The sequence below is a fragment of the Nanorana parkeri genome, unplaced genomic scaffold (assembly GCF_000935625.1).
Source record: "Nanorana parkeri isolate BGI_ZX_2015 unplaced genomic scaffold, ASM93562v1 scaffold905, whole genome shotgun sequence".
In the NCBI taxonomy this organism is placed as follows: Eukaryota; Metazoa; Chordata; class Amphibia; order Anura; family Dicroglossidae; genus Nanorana; species Nanorana parkeri.
Window position 1 is genome coordinate 679,139 of NW_017307173.1, and position 21,219 is coordinate 700,357.

Sequence of the window (21,219 nt, forward strand, 5' to 3'; positions counted from 1 at the left end):
AGTAGCCACCCTCCAGAAGGAAGGACAGTGTCAGTATGAATTCAGAGATGATTTGAGGATCTACAGCTGAGTGATACACAAATAAGATACATTTTTGTTAAACGTTTGGGTACTTGAATCCATTTTTAAGATTTATCTCCTGAGCTCAGTATCACAAAAATCCTGTTTTTCCAGACACTCTTGATCTTAATGAGGCCAAGATGATTTTCACTCTTGGTCACAGTTTTGGAAAGTTGCAGCCTTGTATCTGTTGATGTTTCAGGGGGAAAACCCTGCTGTAGAAACACTAGAAAGGGCAGTCTATAAATATATACATTACACAGCCAAATTTGGGGATTGGAAGGATTAGGACAGGGCTTGTTTTATTAAACTTAAGGGGAACTTCCAGCCACGTTGCTAATAACATAGATGAAATGCATATTTGTGACTTGTTTTACTTGCCGTGTTATTTATACAGCTGGACACATTTTATAGTCAGGTAATGGCCATTTTCAAAGATTAGTGACACCATATTCAATACTTGTTGTCCAAGAAGCTTATTATGTTTGCTCTCCGCTCTTAAACCTGCTTGCTTGACTGTAAATAAGGTAGATAAATTCCAGGAAATTACATTAGTAGTACCTAAAATACACCTATTAAGAAATCATAACAATGACCTTTTCTTATTTTCTCCATTTTGCTCTGTTAAATATATTATTGAAAGAGTTTTGTTAAATCTGTTTGAAAAGTGCAAAAAATATACCTGTTAATTCTGCCAGAAATCTTGTCAAGCTCCTAACGTTTTGTACATTCTGCCGCTGCAGCACTGTTATCAGTTGGCATTATTTCCTGTTATCTCTGTGGACCACAGTACACCTCCCCCTGTGTTCACGTGAAAATGGGAAGGTGTCTGTAGTTTTAAACATTTCCTGTCCCAGGGTGACAATGCTGCTCCTCCACAGGAGGACGACGACGAGTGAGAGTTGCCATCCTAGAACAGGAAGTGAGGGTCTGGCAGGATCACCCGGTAAATAAAGGAAAATAAACATGAATAAAGGAAACAAATGCAGCCACCATTTCTAGGAACTGATAGACAGCAAAACATAATTTTTTTGTTTTAGATAAAGTTTACATTTTATTTTTTATATTTTCTGGTGATCTGATTTTAGTTATTGTGCAGCATAGTAGTCATCAAATATGACTAATCTGTGCTTGTTCATACAGGTACATTGCTATAAAGATGAGTGTGTTTATGTATTTATGTGTAACACAACCAAAGCCTAATTTCTTTTGTTTTTCAATCTCAATGTGTAGAATTCACCAAGATAAAATATTATGGAAACTGGAGGTGCTTTAAAAGTGTGTGGGCAAGATACCGAACTAGCATATATAGGGCAAGATACCGGACTAGCATATAATGGACAAGATGAACCCCCCACGTCCATGAATCCAATTGGCCCTGAAAGCTTTTCGCAAATCACCTTCACAAACATAAAGCCGTCTTATATACCTAGAACTGATATCCAATGCAACTTTTACAAAAGACAAGAATTCCAGTCTGGCTCCAAAGACTGGGTGGGAATTTTTAAGGTAAGATGGTATGAAGTTATATATGGATACAACTATCTTTTTAAATGTACAGCTGGACGAAGTTAGCCCAAAAATAGGTGTGGTATTTAGCTAATTACATTCATTTGTACCTGTAACAATTATCATAGATGTAGTTTTGTTCCAGAGAAAATTAATTTTACCTCAACGATTTGGAATTTTAGTGGCTAGTAGTAATAGCGTTTGGAAATACAGTGGTAAAAGTACAATGAGGTCAGAGAATACTGCCAAAACGGTGATAATACATACTCTTATTTGGCCTATTGTTGATGGCAACAATAGTCAACCACCTGCTCTTTTCTCGAATCTTTCATCTTTTCACAATCTTTACTCACCTGCCCTTTTCTTGGCTTACCCCAATTGTACTTTTCTCTTGACTCCTTGACTTGCTCTTCCCTGAATTCCTTCATCAGTTCTTCATTTGCCAAACTCATAGCTGCTACTATCTCTAGCTTCTTTTTCCTGTTCTTGACTTCCTCTTCACTGTCTCAACTTCGATAATCTGCTCTGCTATACTACTTCTTTCACATTTCCTTACTGCTGATTCGCTGATGTATGTATTTTGTTGATACAGAGAGTAAATGTTTAATGCTCTTTAGCAAAGAAGATACTCATGTTTCGGAGGTGACATACTGCTTTACCCGTGTAAAGTAGATGTAAACCCTAACTGGAAGACATTTAGTTTGCCAAAACCCTGTGCTTCATAAACAGTTGCATTTGCAAGACAGGAAGTGAAGTAAAATTTCCCCAATATGGCAGAGAAAACAGAAAACACCTAACAGGGTTTTATCTTTCCCTACTCTATTCAAGGGCTACAAAGAAAACTAAAAGCTGTACATACTGATCGATGCACTTTAACCTTCTAAAAATAAAATCTTGTTACCTGGCTATTATACCCAGAATAAGAATGCAGTTCGGGATTGTCATAACTACCTATATGCACACATGTTCTGGATGGGTGACAAAGTATTGAAGCAGTATGTTCAGAATGATGTTAGATAGAAAAAAACTGCGCTAGGAACCAAATAACACTCTAAGAGCAGCTGTGCTTAATAGGTGTGTACACCCAAAATAGGAAAAAAGAAAATAGCACTGCGCTTCAAACTCAAAAATTATATTCCTAAAATGTGAAAAAAATTGTATAAAATGTGAAATTGTCACAAGGTGATACACAATTTTGTGTCATACACAACACCTGTGTTGCACAATGCCTGTGCTGATGATAGTAAGAAAAACTCTAGGTCTAATTGTCTAGACACTATAAACCATATTAAACATGGGAAAAAAATGTGCTAGTACATCTCATAAAATGTGTACATATAGAAAAACCTGTTAAATCTCACAAGTGATGTACAACTCCCACTTAATCTACATAACCACATGTGAAGTCCATTACTTCTGGATACAATAAAGTCTTTGAAATATGTGAGGGTATATCTTCCTGCTTTTATAATCAACACCAACGTCTGTGAATGCAAAAACAATTAGTGAACCAGTGCTCTCCAGTCTCCACCGTGCTCAAAGATAAGATCTGGCCGCACTCACCGACTCCTATTGCTCACCATATTTCAGATGAACAATTAGCGCTTTGTTGATATATAGAACCAAATCCTCTCCTTTGTTTTTACTCCCTCTGTAAACATTATGCATTATGAATTTATCAAAACTGGATTGCAATGCTAGAGACAGGAGCTCCAGTGGACACAATCCATGTGCAATTACCTTATTTTAATTGTAAGTGCATTTTAATCGTTTTAAATAAATTTATTCTGACATAGTACACTATGGGAAGCCTTTTTTTCTCTCTCTGAGCGCAAGAGAAGGTGGAAGATGGAGGAATAGTTTTACACGATTTTGGAAAGATAAGCCAGAGTTGGGAGGAATCTACCCCAATTTATTGTCGGATTAAAAACAAAGGAGAGGATTTGGTTCTATATATATAGCAACAAAGCGCTAATTGTTCATCTGAAATATGGTGAGCAATAGGAGTAAAAATTGTTTATCACCTCGTGACAATTTCACATTTTTATACTATTTTTTTCACATTTTAGGAATATAATTTTTGAGTTTGAAGCGCACTGCTATTTTCTTTTTTCCATGTTCAGAATGATGCCAGGCAGCTAATATTTGCAGACTGAGGAGCCATTAATTGCATTTCCATATTTTTTCTCAGGAATTGTTTCCTTGAATGTCTGTCTGGATCTGTAGGAACAATTATGGGCAACTTCCTGTTGATAAGTTTAATCCTGCAGCCCTCTTCTATGTTTATAGCTTATAATGTTCTTTGTTTTTTTGAATTTTTTATTTTTTATTTAGGTTGGATGGCAAACCACAAAAGAATATTACACATGGATTTCACTATCAAGTAGTGTGGAGAACGAGGTTCTATTCAAAGGTCAGAATCTTTTATTTTCTTACACATTAGTTAACATTGATAAAAGGAATAATTTCTTCCCATGATAACATTTTGAAATAGATAATTTCACAGCTACACAGAGGCAAGTGTACTTTATACGTTACAATCACAATTCATGTTTCCTCAGATTAAGGTTTGCTAGTGTAGCTTCTTTTTATTGGTATTTCCTTTTAGTGAGATTCCAACCCCCCCACCCCCCTCCACTTCTATCCCCTGCTCATTGAGAAGAGAAAAGAGAAGTAAGGGTAATTTGAACCATACACATATTCAAATTTTAGTGCTGACTTGACCAAAATTTGAGCGGTGTGTGTGGGCCACTTGCTCACCCCCCCCCCCCCCCCCCTTTTCCAAGAAATGTTCGACTGAAGAGTGGCAGCAGCCAGTCAGGTAGTCTGACAGCGCTGCTATCAGAATACAATAGCCTAGTGGGATTCCCCCATCTACACTGTTTGGTGTGGATGGGGGGGATTAGTTTATGTAATTAAGTCCCCGGGGCTGAATCAGAACATTACTTGTATATGTCCAGCTTAAATCTTTCATTCTGTTTGCTACTTCTCAGGTAGCATTCGGCTATTCACTCTCTGCTGTTCGGTCCCTGTGAGAATAGGGGCGAACAGCAGAGACCGAACTGACGAACGTTGGCCTTAGCTGATCCAGATGTTGTATCTGCTGAGGCAAACGTGTTCTTCTGCTGAGCTGAAGCCAGCCGATGTACGGCTGAAAACTGCCATACACAGCCGAAGTGAATGGCCGAATGGGGTTCGGCTCCCTTCACTTCGGCTCGGTTGTTGACTCGGCTGTCTTCGGCAGCGTAGTGAATAACTCCTAGTATTTGGAGTTACGCTCTTACAAGTGGGAAAGCTGTTTCATAGATATTCAAAACTACAGGTGAAGAGGAAAATAAACCATCAGAAAAGAAACCATCAGATGTATGCAGTAGTTTTTTTTAAAATCTTGTATTCCTTTCAATTTTGTATAAAGTAACTGAACCATCATTAATAGTATCCATGTTAAAGCCCAAATAGTAACATGAGTACTTTTTTCCTCAGCCTATTATCTGCCAAAAGATGATGAATACTATCAATTCTGCTATGTGGACCAGAATGGAGAAGTTCGGGGAGTCAGCACCCCTTTCCAGTTCAAAGAGGATGATAATGAAATTGTGATAGTGACAACACAGGTCTGTTTTCAACCTTTACAGTTTATATAAAAGCCAAATAGAGCTCCAGAATCAGCAAGTCAAATGCAGTATGAATTCAGGTGCTTCTTAGTTGTGTTGATATGCTTTTGAGTTGCTCAAAGAATTGCTTTGATCTGCAGTGAGTTGCTTTTGCATGCACATTGACCTGTATGGGGAAGAAAAGCAGCTCAGGTCATAACAAATACTTGTGTACATAAACTCTTAACATGTATGAGAAGCATCAGACTTAGCGATCATTTCAAAATAGATTAGCAGTTTTCTTAGAGACATTTAGGCTCCTTTGAGCAGTCCACTTGGAGTTGTAAGTAGAGACCTTAAAAGAAAGCTGTCTGTAGCTTCAGAGAAGCTTTAGCAAGCTTAGTAAGCCATAGTAGCTTGCAAAATACTTTCTAAAAGCTTGTTTAAAGCTGTAGCTATTAACTGCTTGAGTCCAAAATGCCCTTTTAAAATGGTGCTGGTACAGTTGCTGTTTATCCAAGGGCAGTTTTAGGACCTTTGTTGATAGGGGTTGGTTCCCTTGGAGTTTTACATTCCCTTACCAGTCTTTGGAAATGTAAAACCCACTTGAACAAATTCAAATGCAGGTCAACTGTAGATCAAATGCCGCTGAAAATGAATTCTGAATGATCTCAGAAGCATCTCAAACTGATGTCAAAGAGATGCAATCAATACAAGCTCACAGCCTGTAAACACAGGCCCTTAAAATGGCACCAAAACACAACGGGCAGGTCTAGCATGGAAACACCACTGGCTGTCAGTGACAGCCATGGTCCTGCACAAAGCTCAGGAGCTAAATCCATCAGCTTCTAGGCTTTCCATGCTGACTAAGAGCACTCCATAAGAGCATTTGTAGCAGAGCACTGGAAACACAATTGGGGGATTTTATCCAAACTGGAGCAGTCAAAATCTGAAGCAGCTGTGCATGGCAGCCAATCAGCATCCACCTTTCATTTTCAAACCTTAAATTAATAAACTGAAAAAGAGAAGCTGGTTGGTTGCCGTAGGCAACTGCTCCAGATTCTTCTGCTCCAGTTTTGATAAATTCATAATGCATAATGTTTACAGAGGGAGTGATGTGATGTCATCTTTGATGTCATGGCACTTCCTGTCAGTTCAAAGGCCAGAAGTCTCGCTGTAGTTTGATAGTTGAAATCACCAGCTATATTTATTTTTGTTGGACTGTACACTGAAACCGAAACTGGAAATATAAAACAAAAAGCATGTTCCCTATATTAGCAGATTCATGCAGGTGTTTTCTACAAAAGAAATGGCACGGTGCATGGCAGAACATGTTCAAAATGGCATCACTATTCAGTTGTGCCTTTGGCAGCATAATTTCTCAATATGGCCCTGCTTATTGTAATATTCACTGAATATCCACCATGTATGTCTCTTACAGAGTAATGTACGCTGCTATCCTGATCTATTTCTGTGTATTTTAAATCTAGGAGGAAATGGAAAACATAACCGAGGAGAACACAAGGCTTAAGGTACAGCTAAAGAGAAAATGTCAGGTCTTAAACTGATCCTATTTTGGATAAAGTAGTGAAGGGTTAAAGCCCCCCTATCGGTTTGTTGTTTTATTTTCTGTGTTCCGTAGGGGAGATTTCTCTTCACTTTCCTCCACCAGGGCAACTCAAAAAAAATTAAAAAAGTAAACCGATCACAAAACTGAAAAATCAAATGGAATATGATAAAAAAAAATGCATAAGCAGGGGTTACTTTCAGTGAAATCCATGTGTCAAAATGATTGGTAGATCCAGAGATATAGGCATACATATAGGCTAATTGCATATGCAATTTCTGGTCCACGGGATCACCATGGAGGCTAAAGAAATGGGGGAGGAGGCTAAGACAAATTTAACATTTATAGGAAAAGTTGAGTAGACATGTAAGCCGGAAATTTTTTTTAGTTGGGGTCGTTTCAGATTTTTCGTTATTTGATTTTTCAGGATTCGGGTCAATTCATTTTAGGATTTGGATTCAGACGGATCCAAAATTTTCATTAATTTTGGATGAGTGAATATTTATGAACACATTTTTCGTTGCAGCAACGTGATCAAAAAAAAGTGACATTTTTCTTTTTAACTATTGATAGTCCACAGAAACAACAATAATAATAATAAAAAAAAGCATGTGAAGGATTAGGCTGAACCTTTGGCTATTCCTTTGGCTCGCTTCAGCTACAGGAACCCTTAAGTTCAGCCAAACCAAAGGGCTGCTGTACGGGCTATTCACAATAGCCTATACATCAGCCGAAAGCAGCCGAAGCACTCAACCGAGCCGAAGCATATGCGTGGGGTCCCCCCTCCCAAACCATACCAGACCCTTTAGGTCTGGTAGGAATGTTCGGAGGGACCCCCGAGTTAAAAAAAAAATACTAAATTACGTGTGGTTCCCCCCAAAAGTCATACAGCAACTGGAAATATAAAACAAAAAGCATGTTCCCTATATTAGCAGATTCATGCAGGTGTTTTCTACAAAAGAAATTGCACGGTGCATGGCAGAACATGTTCAAGATGGCATCATTATTTAGTTGTGCCTTTGGCAGCATCATTTCTAAATATGGCCCTGCTTATTGTAATATTCACTGAATATCCAGCTTGTATGTCTCTTACAGAGTAATGTACGCTGCTATCCTGATCTATTTCTGTGTATTTTAAATCTAGGAGGGAATGGAAAACATAACCGAGGAGAACACAAAGCTTAAGGTACAGCTAAAAAGAAAATGTCAGATCTTAAATTGATCCTGTTTTGGATAAAGTAGTAAAGCGTTAAAGCCCCCCCTATCGGTTTGTTGTTTTATTTTCTGTGTTCCGTAGGACCCTCAACATGGGGAGGGTGCTTTGCCAGGGAGCAAGGGAGGACCCCCTGGCAAAGTGCCTTGTCCCTATGTTGATGAGGACAAGGGTCTCTTCCCCACAACCTTGGCCTTGTGGTTGTGGGGGTCTTCGGGAAGGGGGGGCTAATAAGAGTTGTTATTATGAAGGTTCTGCTCCTGAATGTCAAACAAAAGGGCAGAACAAGTCCCATGACGTCACGACTCATGCTGCCCCTTTGTTGACATTCAGGTCAGACCTGTCATTTTGCAGCGAGAGTTCGTCGGGTTCGATTGTGTCAGCGGGCGTCGGGTATTTATTCTTCTGGAGAGTCGGCGGCCGTCGTGATTGACATCTAAAGGGTCTGGTATGAATTGGGAGGGGACTCCACGCTGTTTTAAATTTTTTTTTAACAATTAACATAAATTCATTCTAAATGACATTTTCGTTATCGGAAAATTCGGATGCATTCAGATTCGTTATTTCTTTAATTCGGAAATTCAGATGCATCAGAATGTCTGAATTTGCCAATATTCGTCCGAATTTCAATTCGGAGCAAAACGAATCGCAAATGTCTAAAGTTGAAAGTTGCATATAATTCCAGCTGTATATCATCTGAGAATTGTATATACTTTTCAGTTGTCTACTATGCTGATGTGCACTTTTGCTAAAGGTAACCTCTGCTTATGTGGTTATTCATCATATATTCAGTTTGTCTTTCCCATGGTTATGATAGTTCTGCTTTTAAGGATAAATCCATATTTAAATTTAAAAATGTATTTTTACATTTTCTTTATTGCCCATTGAGGGACACAGGAGTTCAGGAATTCTGTCAGGTTATACTGCCACCTTCAGTAGGTTTGGACACGGGCAAACAGAAAAAAGGTGTCCAGTCCCTGTATAACTCTGACTTTACCGTCATTACTTAATTTTTGCTAGTGTCTCAGGAGGTTGGACGCTTTTTCCTCAGCTCTGCAGGAAAGAAGTCTAAATATATTTTTGGTAAACTTTTTTAATATTATTTCAGTTTTAATTTTTCTTTACTCAAGATACTTGATATATCATAGATATTTTTTAGGTGACTTCAAAGAAGACTTTAAAAATGATGCTTGAGCAGCTCACTGCTATCCCGATTAGCTTATTGGATTGTTGGATTGCCAGCAGCATTTGAGGCTTTACCCAGAACCCTGTGAAATAGAAAATTGCAGGGCTAGCCTGGAATGTGACTTTCAGCCACTGGGCTCTGTATTGTGGAGCTTTGCAAACCATGGTATAGCCTCTGGTGTAACTCTGTCTGCAAAGCCTACATTCTGGGGACAGAACTGTGTACACTTGGGTGTGCTTTATTTTCTGTATGGCAAAAAGAAACCATTGCTACATGGTGCAGTGTTTCCTCGGATTGTCAGCAGACAGATCAAGCTGCAACCCTGATGCATCCCCCGTGAGAGAGAGCATGTGTCTGTGGGTCTTCGTGGAATAGAATTATTTGGAGTCAGGACCTTCTTCTGTAGCTGATTTGAAGCCTCTATGGGAAGTTCCTAAAATTATCTTTCCTTTTCCTTTCCTTAATCAGTTGATCATTGTTAGTTCCTAGATTAAGGTCCCTGTGCCTTTCTCCACAGCTGTGGACAATTCACTGGATCAGAGTGAGCTAGAGGTCCTATAGTCCCATGTCCTGGATCAGACAGACCCTGAATGGGATTTTCCCAGTCAGGTTCTAGTGACACCGCCAGGTGTCCTTGTGTACAGGTCTATTCATCCTACTGTTTTTTTCTAGTATTTCCAGTATGGTGGTTATCTTCCTGTCTTCTTTGTGGGGGTACTTCTTGCACATTTTCCCCTAGTTTGTCAGTCTCTCTGCCTTACGCTAGTTCCCTTTGGGGTTGTCTCCAACTCCTAAGAAACTTGACTGGCCCTCTTGGGGTATTATGCTAGATAGTTCTCTATCTGTATTTACTCATACAAGATTGGATGGCTGTCCTAGACACCCCTACTACTTTCTTGAACCTTTCTTCAGTCATGCCTAAGGTCAATTGCCTCTAACGTCTGCTCTTGCAGGCTCAGTGTCTTTCCAGGTAGTCATTCCCTTGGCAGAATCCTTATCCATCTGTTTCAAAATTACTGATTTTCTGTGTCCCTCAAAAGATAAGTAAAAAAGATTTTTGTACTTACCGTCATTTTTTTCTTCTTGAACTCCATTGAGGGACGTAGGCCTTGCCCCTCTGCTTATTGGCCTTAGGTACTGTTTTCTCACACAACTGAGGCATGACACTTATACGGGGGCTGGCCTGCAATAATTTTTTTGTACAAAAATCCTATTTTCATGCTTTTGCTTCTATTACACTGATACAAATTACTAGGGATGTCCCGATGCCACTTTTTCAGGCCCAAGTACAAGTACAAGTACAAGTACATCCCATCATGTACTTGCCGATACCAATTACCGATACTTTTTCTTAAAGGGACAGGTGACTTTAAATGATCCATAGTACAACTATGTGGTCCTGGCAGCAGTACTGCTAAATAACAAGGCATGTACATGGACAACAAATTTATAATAATCCTCTATTTGTTTTCTTGAAGAAACAAAATCACCACCCCAGCCGTGGTTTTCGGGGTCCCTGCTCTTCTGGGGGACTTGGGATAACGGCAAAATAAATCAGGATGGAGAGAGGTGAGCAGAGCGGAGAACGTCTGTTCTCCGCTCTGCTTCATATAAACACTAACACGGGAGAGCTGCACTCGCAGCCTTCCCATCTCAGCTGTCACAGGAGAGCCAGCACAGTACTGTGCTCAGACTCCTGTATTGGAGGTGACAGGTTTAATTAAGAGAACCTGTCACTTCCAAATGCTATCACACAGGGGCTTGTTAGCTTGTTAGAGGTCCTATTAATTGCAATAGCAGCACTCCAAAATGCATGATTGTTAATGATGCATGTCAAAACACATGTAAGTGCACACAGAAAGGTGTGAGTTCATCCTTAGTCTTCATTTTCCCCTAGTTTTTATAAATAAGTTCAATGTTTTGGCAGCAGTACTGCTAAATAATGATGCATGTTCATAGACAACATTTGTATGTATAATCCCCTTTTGTTTTTCTGAAGAAAAAAAACCAGGATCAGGCTGAGATGATCCAGACCCTACAGGCTCAGTTACACACTGCTACAGAGAAGAACAACACACTGGAGAAGGAAAATATGGTAACTGTGTACTGCATATCCCATCCATTTACTGTATAACACATGTATAAAATGTATACACTGAATTCCAAAGGAGTAAACATGGATATAATATGAATAATTAAAAAACATTCCTGACCTACATCTCATATATCACTGGCATAAATTGAGAGCAGAACCAGGGCCGGATTTCCCACGGGGCGGAAGGGGTGTGGCATTCCTATTGCCCGAGGCACGGGACACACAGTTCGGGTGTCGGGCGGGTAGTTTTCTTCTACATTTAGCTCTGCTTCGGGCAAGCAGGGCTAAATGTAGAGCGGGGAAGCGGCAGCTTGAATTTGTACAAGTGATCTCGGCATTAGCCTACTCGTCCGTCCTCCCCTGGCGCCCCCCATTCCATAGTCCACCCCCGCCGTGGTTTTCAGGTCCCCGCTCTTCTGGGGGACTTGGGATAACGGCAAGGTAATTCAGGATGGAGAGCGGTGAGCAGAGCGGAGAACATCTGTTCTCCGCTCTGCTCCATGTAAACACTAAGACGGGAGAGCTGCACTTGCAGCCTTCCCATCTCAGCTGTCACAAAGTACTGTGCTCAGACTCCTGTATTGGAAGTGACAGGTTTAATTGAGAGAACCTGTCACTTCCAAATGCTATCACACAGAGGCTTGTTAACTTGTTAGAGGTCCTATTGATTGCAAAAGCAGTGCTCCAAAATGCATGATTGTTAATGATGCATGTCAAAACACATGTAAGTGCACACAGAAAGGTGTGAGTTCATCCTTAGTCTTCATTTTCCCCTAGTTTTTATAAATAAGTCCAACAATGTTTTGGCAGCAGTACTGCTAAATAATGATGCATGTTCATAGACAACATTTTTATGTATAATCCCTTTTGTTTTTCTGAAGAAAAAAAAACAGGATCAGGCTGAGATGATCCAGACCCTACAGGCTCAGTTACACACTGCTACAGACAAGAACAACACACTGGAGAAGGAAAATATGGTAACTAAGTACTGCATATCCCATCCTTATATAGCAGATGTATAAAAAGTATACAGTGAATTTTAAAAGAGTAAACATAAATAATATGAACAAACCAAAAACATTCTTGACCTACGTCTATATACTGTATCAATGGCATAAACTGGGGTCAGAACAAGCAATCTCCCTCCTACAGCTGACTTATCTCCTAATTACAAGCTTACGGTAGTCTTTTTTATATCTCTCTGCATGTTTTTGACTATTTATAGTAACTTGAAAAAAAAAACTATAATGATTTTGTAATTTTTTTTTTATTTTTAGACTGGTGATGCATATTAATTCCTTTTACTAGTCAAATAGAAACCTTAATTTTACAAATAATTCTTATATGCAAAAATTAAAAAAGGGCTTTAAGGAGAGTCTGTAAAATGTGTAAAGGAATGCAATATGTGTTGGTTAAAATTGATAATACAAAGTATTCAAAAGCAATATTTCTTTTTAACCTATGTAACCTGAATATATTTAGAAAATTTAGTATTTTTAGCCATCACAAGTAAAAAAAACTGTGCAAAACCATTATACTGTCCCTTATAAGACTTATCAGTGTTTGATAAGTTAAGTAGATGTTAAAATGGGTAGAGTTTGCCTGGGGTGCGTAAGGCAGGGCTAAGGTGAACTGTGGGAGCTGTTGATACCTCCAGAAGCCCAAGGAGGATGAGCATCAAGTGTCCCAGAGGTCCTAAAAAGGGTTTGTAATGCAGTCTATTTGGGCCTTAAATGAAATAATCAATTAATAGTGTAGCGCTAAAAGGCTTTAAAGTGTGTAACACCAAAATATGTGTAAATTGAAATATATCTTTATAAATTGTGTCAATCAATCAGTGTGCTAAAACACATGAATTCAAATATATAACTGTATAGTAACTTTGCGAGTGAAACAAAAATGGGCAGGGATTAATTAAAGAAATGCTTCTATCAGTGAAAAAATTCGAAAATTTAAAACAGCACTACACCGCTGATTATTAAGACATAGCAGCTTCTGGCTTTGTTCGATTTTCTTTTCTTTTCTTTTTTTCGATTTGGATCCAGAAGCACAGTAAGTATTTTTTCCCCATAGTTCTCTTAAGGGTAACGGGAGGACATATACTAGCGCCCTCCGGTGACCCAAAGCTCAGTATATTGCGAGCTACAGCTCACGGTATACTAAGACCGCCACAGCCGGGACGGATCCCAGCAATGCTGTCGAGATCCACCCAGCTGCGTGAATGACAGCTGGCTCTGCCTATCTAGGGGCAGAGCCACTGTACCCGCCCCCTCCCCTGTCCGTTCCTTCAGTCAGCGCTGAAGGATCGGAGTGGGGAGGGGGGTCCCTGCAGGGAGCCGTGAGTGACAGTCACGGCTCTCTGCAGGGAGATGATCGAGAAGTGAGTGAGCGACGGTATGTATTCGCTCACTTCCCGATCTATTGAGCCGGCGTTTGACAGTTTCATTGCCACAAGTCGGCTCGAACTATGAGGATGAGAGATTTTCACTCACCTCATAGTTATCCATTAAGCCTCCAATAAATTGTTTGCACATAGAGTCCCATAGCCTCAGAGTATACCATTGAGCAGGTGTCTTTTAGCTAAATATCTGTATTTCATTAGTATCAAGTTCACAAGATCTAACAGTGCTGCTCATGGACACATTTCCAAGGTTACCCCACTTTTGTGCAAGAATTGATATACCCAACCTACAATAAGTGTCAGGATTGTAGTCTGATACTATTTTTTTTTAATTGGGCAACAAAAAATCCACATTCTCATTTAGATTAGGTTAATAATGCATAAAAAAGATGGGGCCATAGGTGTCCTCAGGCAAATTTAGCAACCATGTTTTATAGTGTGTATACGGGGTAATTGTATAGGGAGCATTAGAAATTTGTATATGTATGATTCTTGGCAGGATCATGGATTGGGCAGGGATCCTGGTAGGGATTATGACATTCCATTTGTCTATCCAAGAAAACAAGTGGGAAGAAAAGTGGTTTAGTTCTCATTTAATTGAGTTAAGAAGGGGAATACAGTTTTGTTGGTAAAGGTCGGCCAGGGACAAAGTCAGGTTAATTCCCAGATTTTTAAGACTTCTGGTTTCCTGTACAAATGGGAAAGATGGTCTAAGAGTTTGTTTGTCCCAGAGGGCTTTTATTTTTATTATTTCTGACTTAGATAGGTTAATCTTAAGATTAGATAGATCCCCATTTTGTTTAAAATGTAGATAAAATGACTGGTAAGGTAAGTCTTGGGTTGTTCATGTAGAATAGAATATCATCAGCATACACTGCTACTTTCTGTTCCTTGTTGGCCATTTTAACCCCTAGAATGTCTGGGTATAAGTGGATTGTGGCTCCTGGAACAACACAAATAATAGAGGTGATAGTTGATAAAAGAGTTGAATAAGATAGTACAGTGACCTATTGATGCTGAACCTGGCTGTCATGTGTGAAGTGAGAGGATAGTCAAGAGTAGAACATCCTAATCCTAATTTTGAACCCATTCCCAAATGTTGAAGAGTGACCAACATGAATTTCCAGTCTACCCTGTCAAACCGCATCTGTATACTGAAGTAGAACTGGTGACCTGTGATGTTTGGCCATGTGGATCAAGGAGAGGGTTCTCAGGGCATTGTATGCTATAAATGAGTGGCAGAAAAGTGTCAGCATTCCTCATTCCAACATATTTGTTCCAGGTGAGATATTTAGAAAGCATCAAAGCCAAAGTATCTGCATGACAGCCAGGAAACTAGCATTCTAAAAGGAGAGGTTAGCAGTCCTCATACTTTTCTTAAGATAGAATTGCTTTAAGTGAATGTTATAAAGCTACACGTTATCAGTATCTAAACTGAAGCAATGTATTTGTCTAATTAATCAGGAGTTGCAAGTCCAAGTGAAAAACCTTAAAGAGGAAATAGAAACAATGAAGAGGGACAATCTAGAAATAAAGCTACAACAGTATGTATACATAAATTATGGTTCTTTGCTTGTATTGCATACTACTGAATACTGTTTATTTAGAGCTTGTATAGACTATGCATATACATACAATTGCTCAATGCCACATATAGATAAATAAAAACAGTCTTGTGTTCAATTTACTTGAAGCTCAGTCACTACAGTTTTATGAGGGGATGTCTGGCTACTCTTTTACTATTTACTCTTTGGGGGTCTAAATCTTCTGCCCAGCCATACACTGGGCGAATGCTGCTTGCTCGACAATCTCACTACTGGATGGAGTTGAGGAGCATAGGAATTCCTTTTCATGGTCAGCTACATCTAGTGGCAGGAAGATTTATAAATAGACGCCTTTGTGTCCTGATTAAGAAGATTTTCCATCACTTCCTGTTTGCTCTCTCCGAGACAGGAGGTGAGAAGAAATCTTTAACGGGGGCACAAACAATAAGAAATAGCTGGAAGATGTTCTAACCTCCCCCCAGAATACAAAAATAGTGCTCCATTGGAAAGACTTGACAGAAGCTTAAAGTGTATGTCCATTTTTGCAGCCAAATTTGGATAAACACCTGCTTTACATTTGTTACATGGTCCCATTCACATAACAACTTAAAACTATTTGAAAATGTCTGCTTACATTTTTTCTTGCTCTTTTCTGAGAACACAAACATTTGAAAATCCCCCTCTGTGTGATGTTAAGCATGGGACTGGGTAGTAAATGTTTACCATCATTAACTCTGTGTGTACTGTGCTGGCAGAACTCATTATTAGTTGTAAACTAGATTTGAACTGTCTGTCCTAACTAAAGATTAAACATCCTAAAGCTTAGGTTCTGCATTGTATGTTAATGAGAGGAAAATAGGTCTGTCCCCCTACACATTCACTTTTCCATTTTTTTTAAATTTCGAGCAGGCAAACTGTAAAATATTTGGCCACAATGCAAACTACTCTGAACAATATCAAAGAAATAATCTTTCACTATGCTAGAATGCCATCTGGTTTGCAAGGATCCCCGCCACATTACAGTGAGCCATGGACAAAGACCTGAAACCCCATAAGGAATGTTCAGGGACTTGCCTAGATGACATTGTCATCTTTAGCTCGGACTAGAAAAGTAATCTAAAAAAAGTCCAGTTAGTTCTGGATGCCCTACAGAAGGAAAGATTCACAGCAAACCCTGAGAAAACCACAATTGGAATGGAGGAGGCACGCTGTTTGGGATATGTGGTAGGCACAGGCATCTTCAATCTCCAGTTGAATAAGGTGGAAGCCATTCAAAATTGGCCCTGTCCCCTCACAAAAAACACAGGTAAGGACAAAAAACAGGATTGGAGGATATTATAGGAGATTTATTCCCAACTTTGTCAGTAGGGCCGCCCCCTTGACATACTGTATCTCACAAAGGTAAAAACATCCACTGTCATACACTAGAATCCTAAGGCAGAAGCAGCATTCTGCCACTTGAAGCAGGCTTTGTGCCAGGAACTAGTTCTCAGAATCCCAACCCTTCAGAAAGAGTTAGTGGTGCAAAAGAGATGCTTCAGAACTGGGCCCTGGTGCAGCCTTCTCCCACCCATTGGGGCAGAAGAGCACCCTGTTGTGTACTTGAGTCAGAAGTTCACTACAGCTGAAAACAACAATATTTATTTGTAGAAGGGGAATGTCTTGCAACATAGCAGGCATTGGAGGATTGCCTTACAGGATTTCAAATGTACTTTGCCTCTGATCCCCACAACAGGTAAAAGAACAAATATTTTTATAAGACTATACACTAATATAAATATGCATCTTTCTTTTCTTTCTTTCTTTCTTTCTTTCTTTCTTTCTTTCTTTCTTTCTTCAGAATTGGACTGCAGGATTTAGAAACAGAATTGGAGCAAAAGACCATGGATTTGGAAAAAATAGAGGCTAAATATAAAAAGTTGCAGGTGAGTTTCCGACAAGTTTGGAGTTTAGGTTTTGCTTCTAGAAGCTTTCCCTTAAAGTGAACGTAAAGTCCAACAATGAGTTTCTGTTATTTGCTTCCTTTTGATCAGTTAAAAGGTAACAGAAAAAGAGTTTTGTTATATCTGTGTGATAAATGCACAAAAAAATACATGCTGATCCAGCCAGAAATCCAGAGCTGTCCTGTGCACTCTGCAATGTTTTTTTTCAAGCTGGCTTACCAGTCTTGTCTAGCTCTATGAATTACAGAACACTTTCCCCCTATTTTGTGAAGGTGAGACAAGGAGGATGTTCTGTAGTCCTAACACACTTTCTGGTAAGCATTGTCATCCTTGGGTACTGGCAGGAACAGCAAGAAAAAACCGAGGGGTCAATTCACAAAGCTAGCCAAAGAATCAGCCGAAGCTTCGGCTGATCCTTCGGCTAGCTTTGGTTGCAGGAACCCTTTGGTTCAATCGAACTGAAGGGCTGCTGTACGCGCTATTCACTATAGCCTGTACAGCTCCCGAAGGCAGCCGAGTGGCTCAGCCAAGCCGAAGGCATATGCTTTGGCTCGACTGAGCCGAAGTGGGGTCGGCCGTACGCCTCACGAATGATAGTTGGGCAGAGCCAGCCATGATCTCACGGCTGGTTCCGCCCAATTGTAATGACAGATCAGCGTCCCCAAATGACTTCGGGACGCTGATCTGTCATTAAACAATAACTGGGCGGACATCACGGCCGGCTCTGCCCAGTTGTTATTCATTGGCCGGGACCTGCTAGAAGACTTTAGCAGGTGGCGGCCAAAAGAAAACCGTTGGGCAGAGCTACCTGTCACTGCTAGCTCTGCCCAATTTTATTATTATTATTTTTTTTAAATCTATTTTTTCCAACTGTTTTCACTATTGGCTATTCTGCTTGGTACTACGGAGGTACTGAGCAGAATGACACTTGGCAGCATTCGGCTATTCACTCACTGCTGTTCGGACCCTATGTGAATACAAGCGAACAGCAGCGAGTGAACTGCTTCGACTCAGCTGATCCAGATGTTGGATCGTTGACTCGAAGTCCTTCTGCACCGAAGTTCAGCCTATGTACGGCTGAAATCAGCCGTACTGAGGCGGAGTCAATAGCCGAACGTTGTTGGTGCATTTTAATTGCATGAAAATGGAGGTGCATTTTAATTGCATGAAAATGATCATCTTCATATTTTGAATGCATGAACAAAATTAATTCCATGCGTGTTCTTTTTGCATTGTCATTTTTCCTACTACTGCAGAACAGCGGTATACCCCCATCAAAATCAAATAATTTTTCCATTGTCTTGAGGTTTGGCGGAGGATATGGCCATATTTTTAGTTTCTACACTCATGGGCCAGTACCTCAAGTGGTAATTTAGAAGAACAGCACCCCAGGGGTGTGTGAATTAATATAGCACCAATTTTTACTCTAATGCGCCTATGAAATTCTTCTAGAACGTAAAGTGATTACAACTGTACAGCTGCTCATTCTAACAGTTGTAAAGCTGGCCATACACTGTGCAAAATGCGTTTAGTGGGTGGCTCTTTCTGCACCCTTCCATCTGCCATCCTTCAAATCAGAAAATCGAGGAGCCAGTTGGACATTTTCAGGCGAACTGTTCGGGTATTCTGATATTGGCACACCCACCGCTGCCAGCATACAATAGCCCAGCCGGAGATTCGTCCATCCACACTATTTAAGCGTATCTAAACCCCCAAGAAATGTAATATATTGAAGCTTGCTTAGATGAGATGGCTGCAATAGTTTTCTTTTTTTTTTCTTCTTTTCATTTGGTGATCCAGCCAGGAGATCTGTTATTTTTCAACTTCCTTTACAGACCAAGCTGTCCACCAAAAGTGGCAGATAGAGGGTTGAGGCAAACCATTTAACACTGATGGGGGTGCTTACAATGCTTTAATGCATTTATGTACCTTTATGCCAAAAGGAAAAATATAACCTGTTGCTGTAACTGCTTCAAAAGTGTTCGCTGGAGTTCAGTTTTAATTTGTTAGTCAAGTCCATCTAAATCTGCTAGCTCATCTAGCACTACCCTCTCCACAGCATGACAATGCTGCTGTCCCAGGGTGGCTCCATTGCTCTTTCATCGAGTGAAGCAATCCTAAGACGGGAAGGGTCGGATCATCAGGTGAAAATAAAGGAAAAAAGCCTAAAAAAAGGAAAACTAATGCAGCCACCCCATCTAAGGATTATTAATCTGTAATATATTGCATTTGTGGTTTTGGGTTTAGATACACTTTAAGAATGGTTGAAGGAATCTGTTATTTTTTATCGTTCAGTCCGCAGGTTGAACAAAAAAATATAACAATGTGTAGCCAGCTTAAGAGTGGTGGTTTTACTCTGTGTTAAAGTGGAATTCTGGGCAAATGGCTAAATATACAGATGATATACATATATGGGGAGCTATTTAACCTGCTAGTGTTTATATTTCTATCCATCCAGTTTTCAGATTTACACAGCTCTTCCAGACAGCACAACCCTGTCTGGCAGGGCAGGAGACCTCACTTTTCTATGCTGTAGGTCAATATCACTAACAGGTCTTGTCTCTCCCCCGGTCTGTGGAAGGAGGAGAAGCAGACTGATGAGCTCATCTCTCTGCCACTTTGCTTTCTTATCCTATAAGCATGTCCCTTGTTATCACAGGAGCTCTGCAGCACAGCTGATTGGCTCCTTGCACTTGCTCTTCCAATCTGAGCTCTGCTGTACAGGGGACTGCAAAGTTGAGCAAACTCCAATTGTAGAACATGGATGATGACTCACAGTTATTCAGCGTTTCTAAGTACATATTTTTCTGCTAGACCACACCCTAGGCAGGACCAGGGCTGGATTTCCCACAAGGCCACAAGGGGCAGCAGGGAGTAGAGGGGCAGCAGGGGTGTGGAATTCCTATCTCCTGATGCCCGGGCGAGTAGTTATTTTCTACATTTAGCCTTGCTTTGGGTAAGGAGAGCTAAATGTACAGCTTGTTTTGTACAAGTGATCTTGGCGACACTGTATGCAGCCTGCAGGTCTGCCATTCTCCATGGGGGAGGACCATTGCTTTGTAGCACCTATTAGGGATATAACGGGATGCTTACTATTTTACATGATAGCCCCTCATCTGCCTCCTAATTGTAAGTAAATACAATTCTGGATACAGAATTTAAATCCCTGCAATATTTAAAATTATATTAGTATTCAGGGTGTTTTTGGGGGAGGGGGGTATATGGTTGAGGCAGTAAGCTTGGAATAAAATCAGAAGTAGTGTGACAGCATTTCAGATGCATATTGTAGGAGTGTTTGAGACCTTGAAGCTAACTGTAGTCTACAAGTATAATCTGACCATAGATCATTCCCATTCTACCAATCATCCCATTAACACACATGGTTGGATTGCCAAGTTTTCGTCTTATTGCTATTGTGTAGGGATGATGATGTCCCCAGGGAGGAAAACATTAGCAGTCTGGTGGAGACAAGTCCAACCTAGCTAAATTTCTGAGGATATTATCGGATCATATTGGGCTAACAATTATCTTGTAGTTTCTGAATTAATACTCAGGGCTCTTGAAATAGAAAGGGATAAAAACAAAGGTAGGACAATACAGCAGGTTAGATTGCAGTATGATGAGAAGTTCCAGTTGTGAAAACAGTCAATAACTTCCCCTTTTTGGTTACAGAGTGAGAATGAAGCCAAGAACCAAGCAATAGTGAACCTCACTGGTCTATTAAAAAGCTGTAAAGAAGAAGTCGCCCAACAGAAACAAAAGTTTGAGGTTTGTATGCAAACTACTGTGGTTAAGTCATTGGGGAGCTCTGGATGGTTAAAATATGAATGGCAAAGTGAGTTTTTTAAGGTGGAATTATTATTATTGTTACTGTGACTCTCCACTTAATAAAATGTACCTGAAAAGAAGAAAGCAAATACTTGCCTCTCCTACTGCTTGAATGTCATGAGGAATCCATGTGTAGCTGAGTCAAACTCTACTGGCTGAAGGTTTGCGTTTGTTGGCTCATTTCTACTCATCCTTGGACAAGAGGACTACTCATCACAGTAGTGACGTGGTGGACAGGGAGGAATCATTGAGCGCTGTGTGGGGCTAGAAGATTGACACT

General features: G+C 40.1%; 1 protein-coding gene across 1 annotated transcript in view; it reads left to right on the top strand.

Annotated features, from left to right (window-relative positions):
• Positions 1–1,377: 1,377 nt before the first annotated feature.
• Positions 1,378–21,219, top strand: part of CALCOCO2 (calcium binding and coiled-coil domain 2) — a 28,271-nt gene continuing 8,429 nt past the window's right edge. Inside the window, exons 1-9 of the mRNA XM_018565967.1 lie at positions 1,378–1,569; positions 3,904–3,982; positions 5,053–5,183; positions 6,653–6,694; positions 11,128–11,223; positions 12,117–12,200; positions 15,089–15,168; positions 17,009–17,093; positions 20,784–20,879. Of these exons, the coding sequence (XP_018421469.1) occupies positions 1,423–1,569; positions 3,904–3,982; positions 5,053–5,183; positions 6,653–6,694; positions 11,128–11,223; positions 12,117–12,200; positions 15,089–15,168; positions 17,009–17,093; positions 20,784–20,879 (840 nt within the window). The 5' untranslated portion in view covers positions 1,378–1,422. The remainder of the gene's footprint in view (positions 1,570–3,903; positions 3,983–5,052; positions 5,184–6,652; positions 6,695–11,127; positions 11,224–12,116; positions 12,201–15,088; positions 15,169–17,008; positions 17,094–20,783; positions 20,880–21,219) is intronic.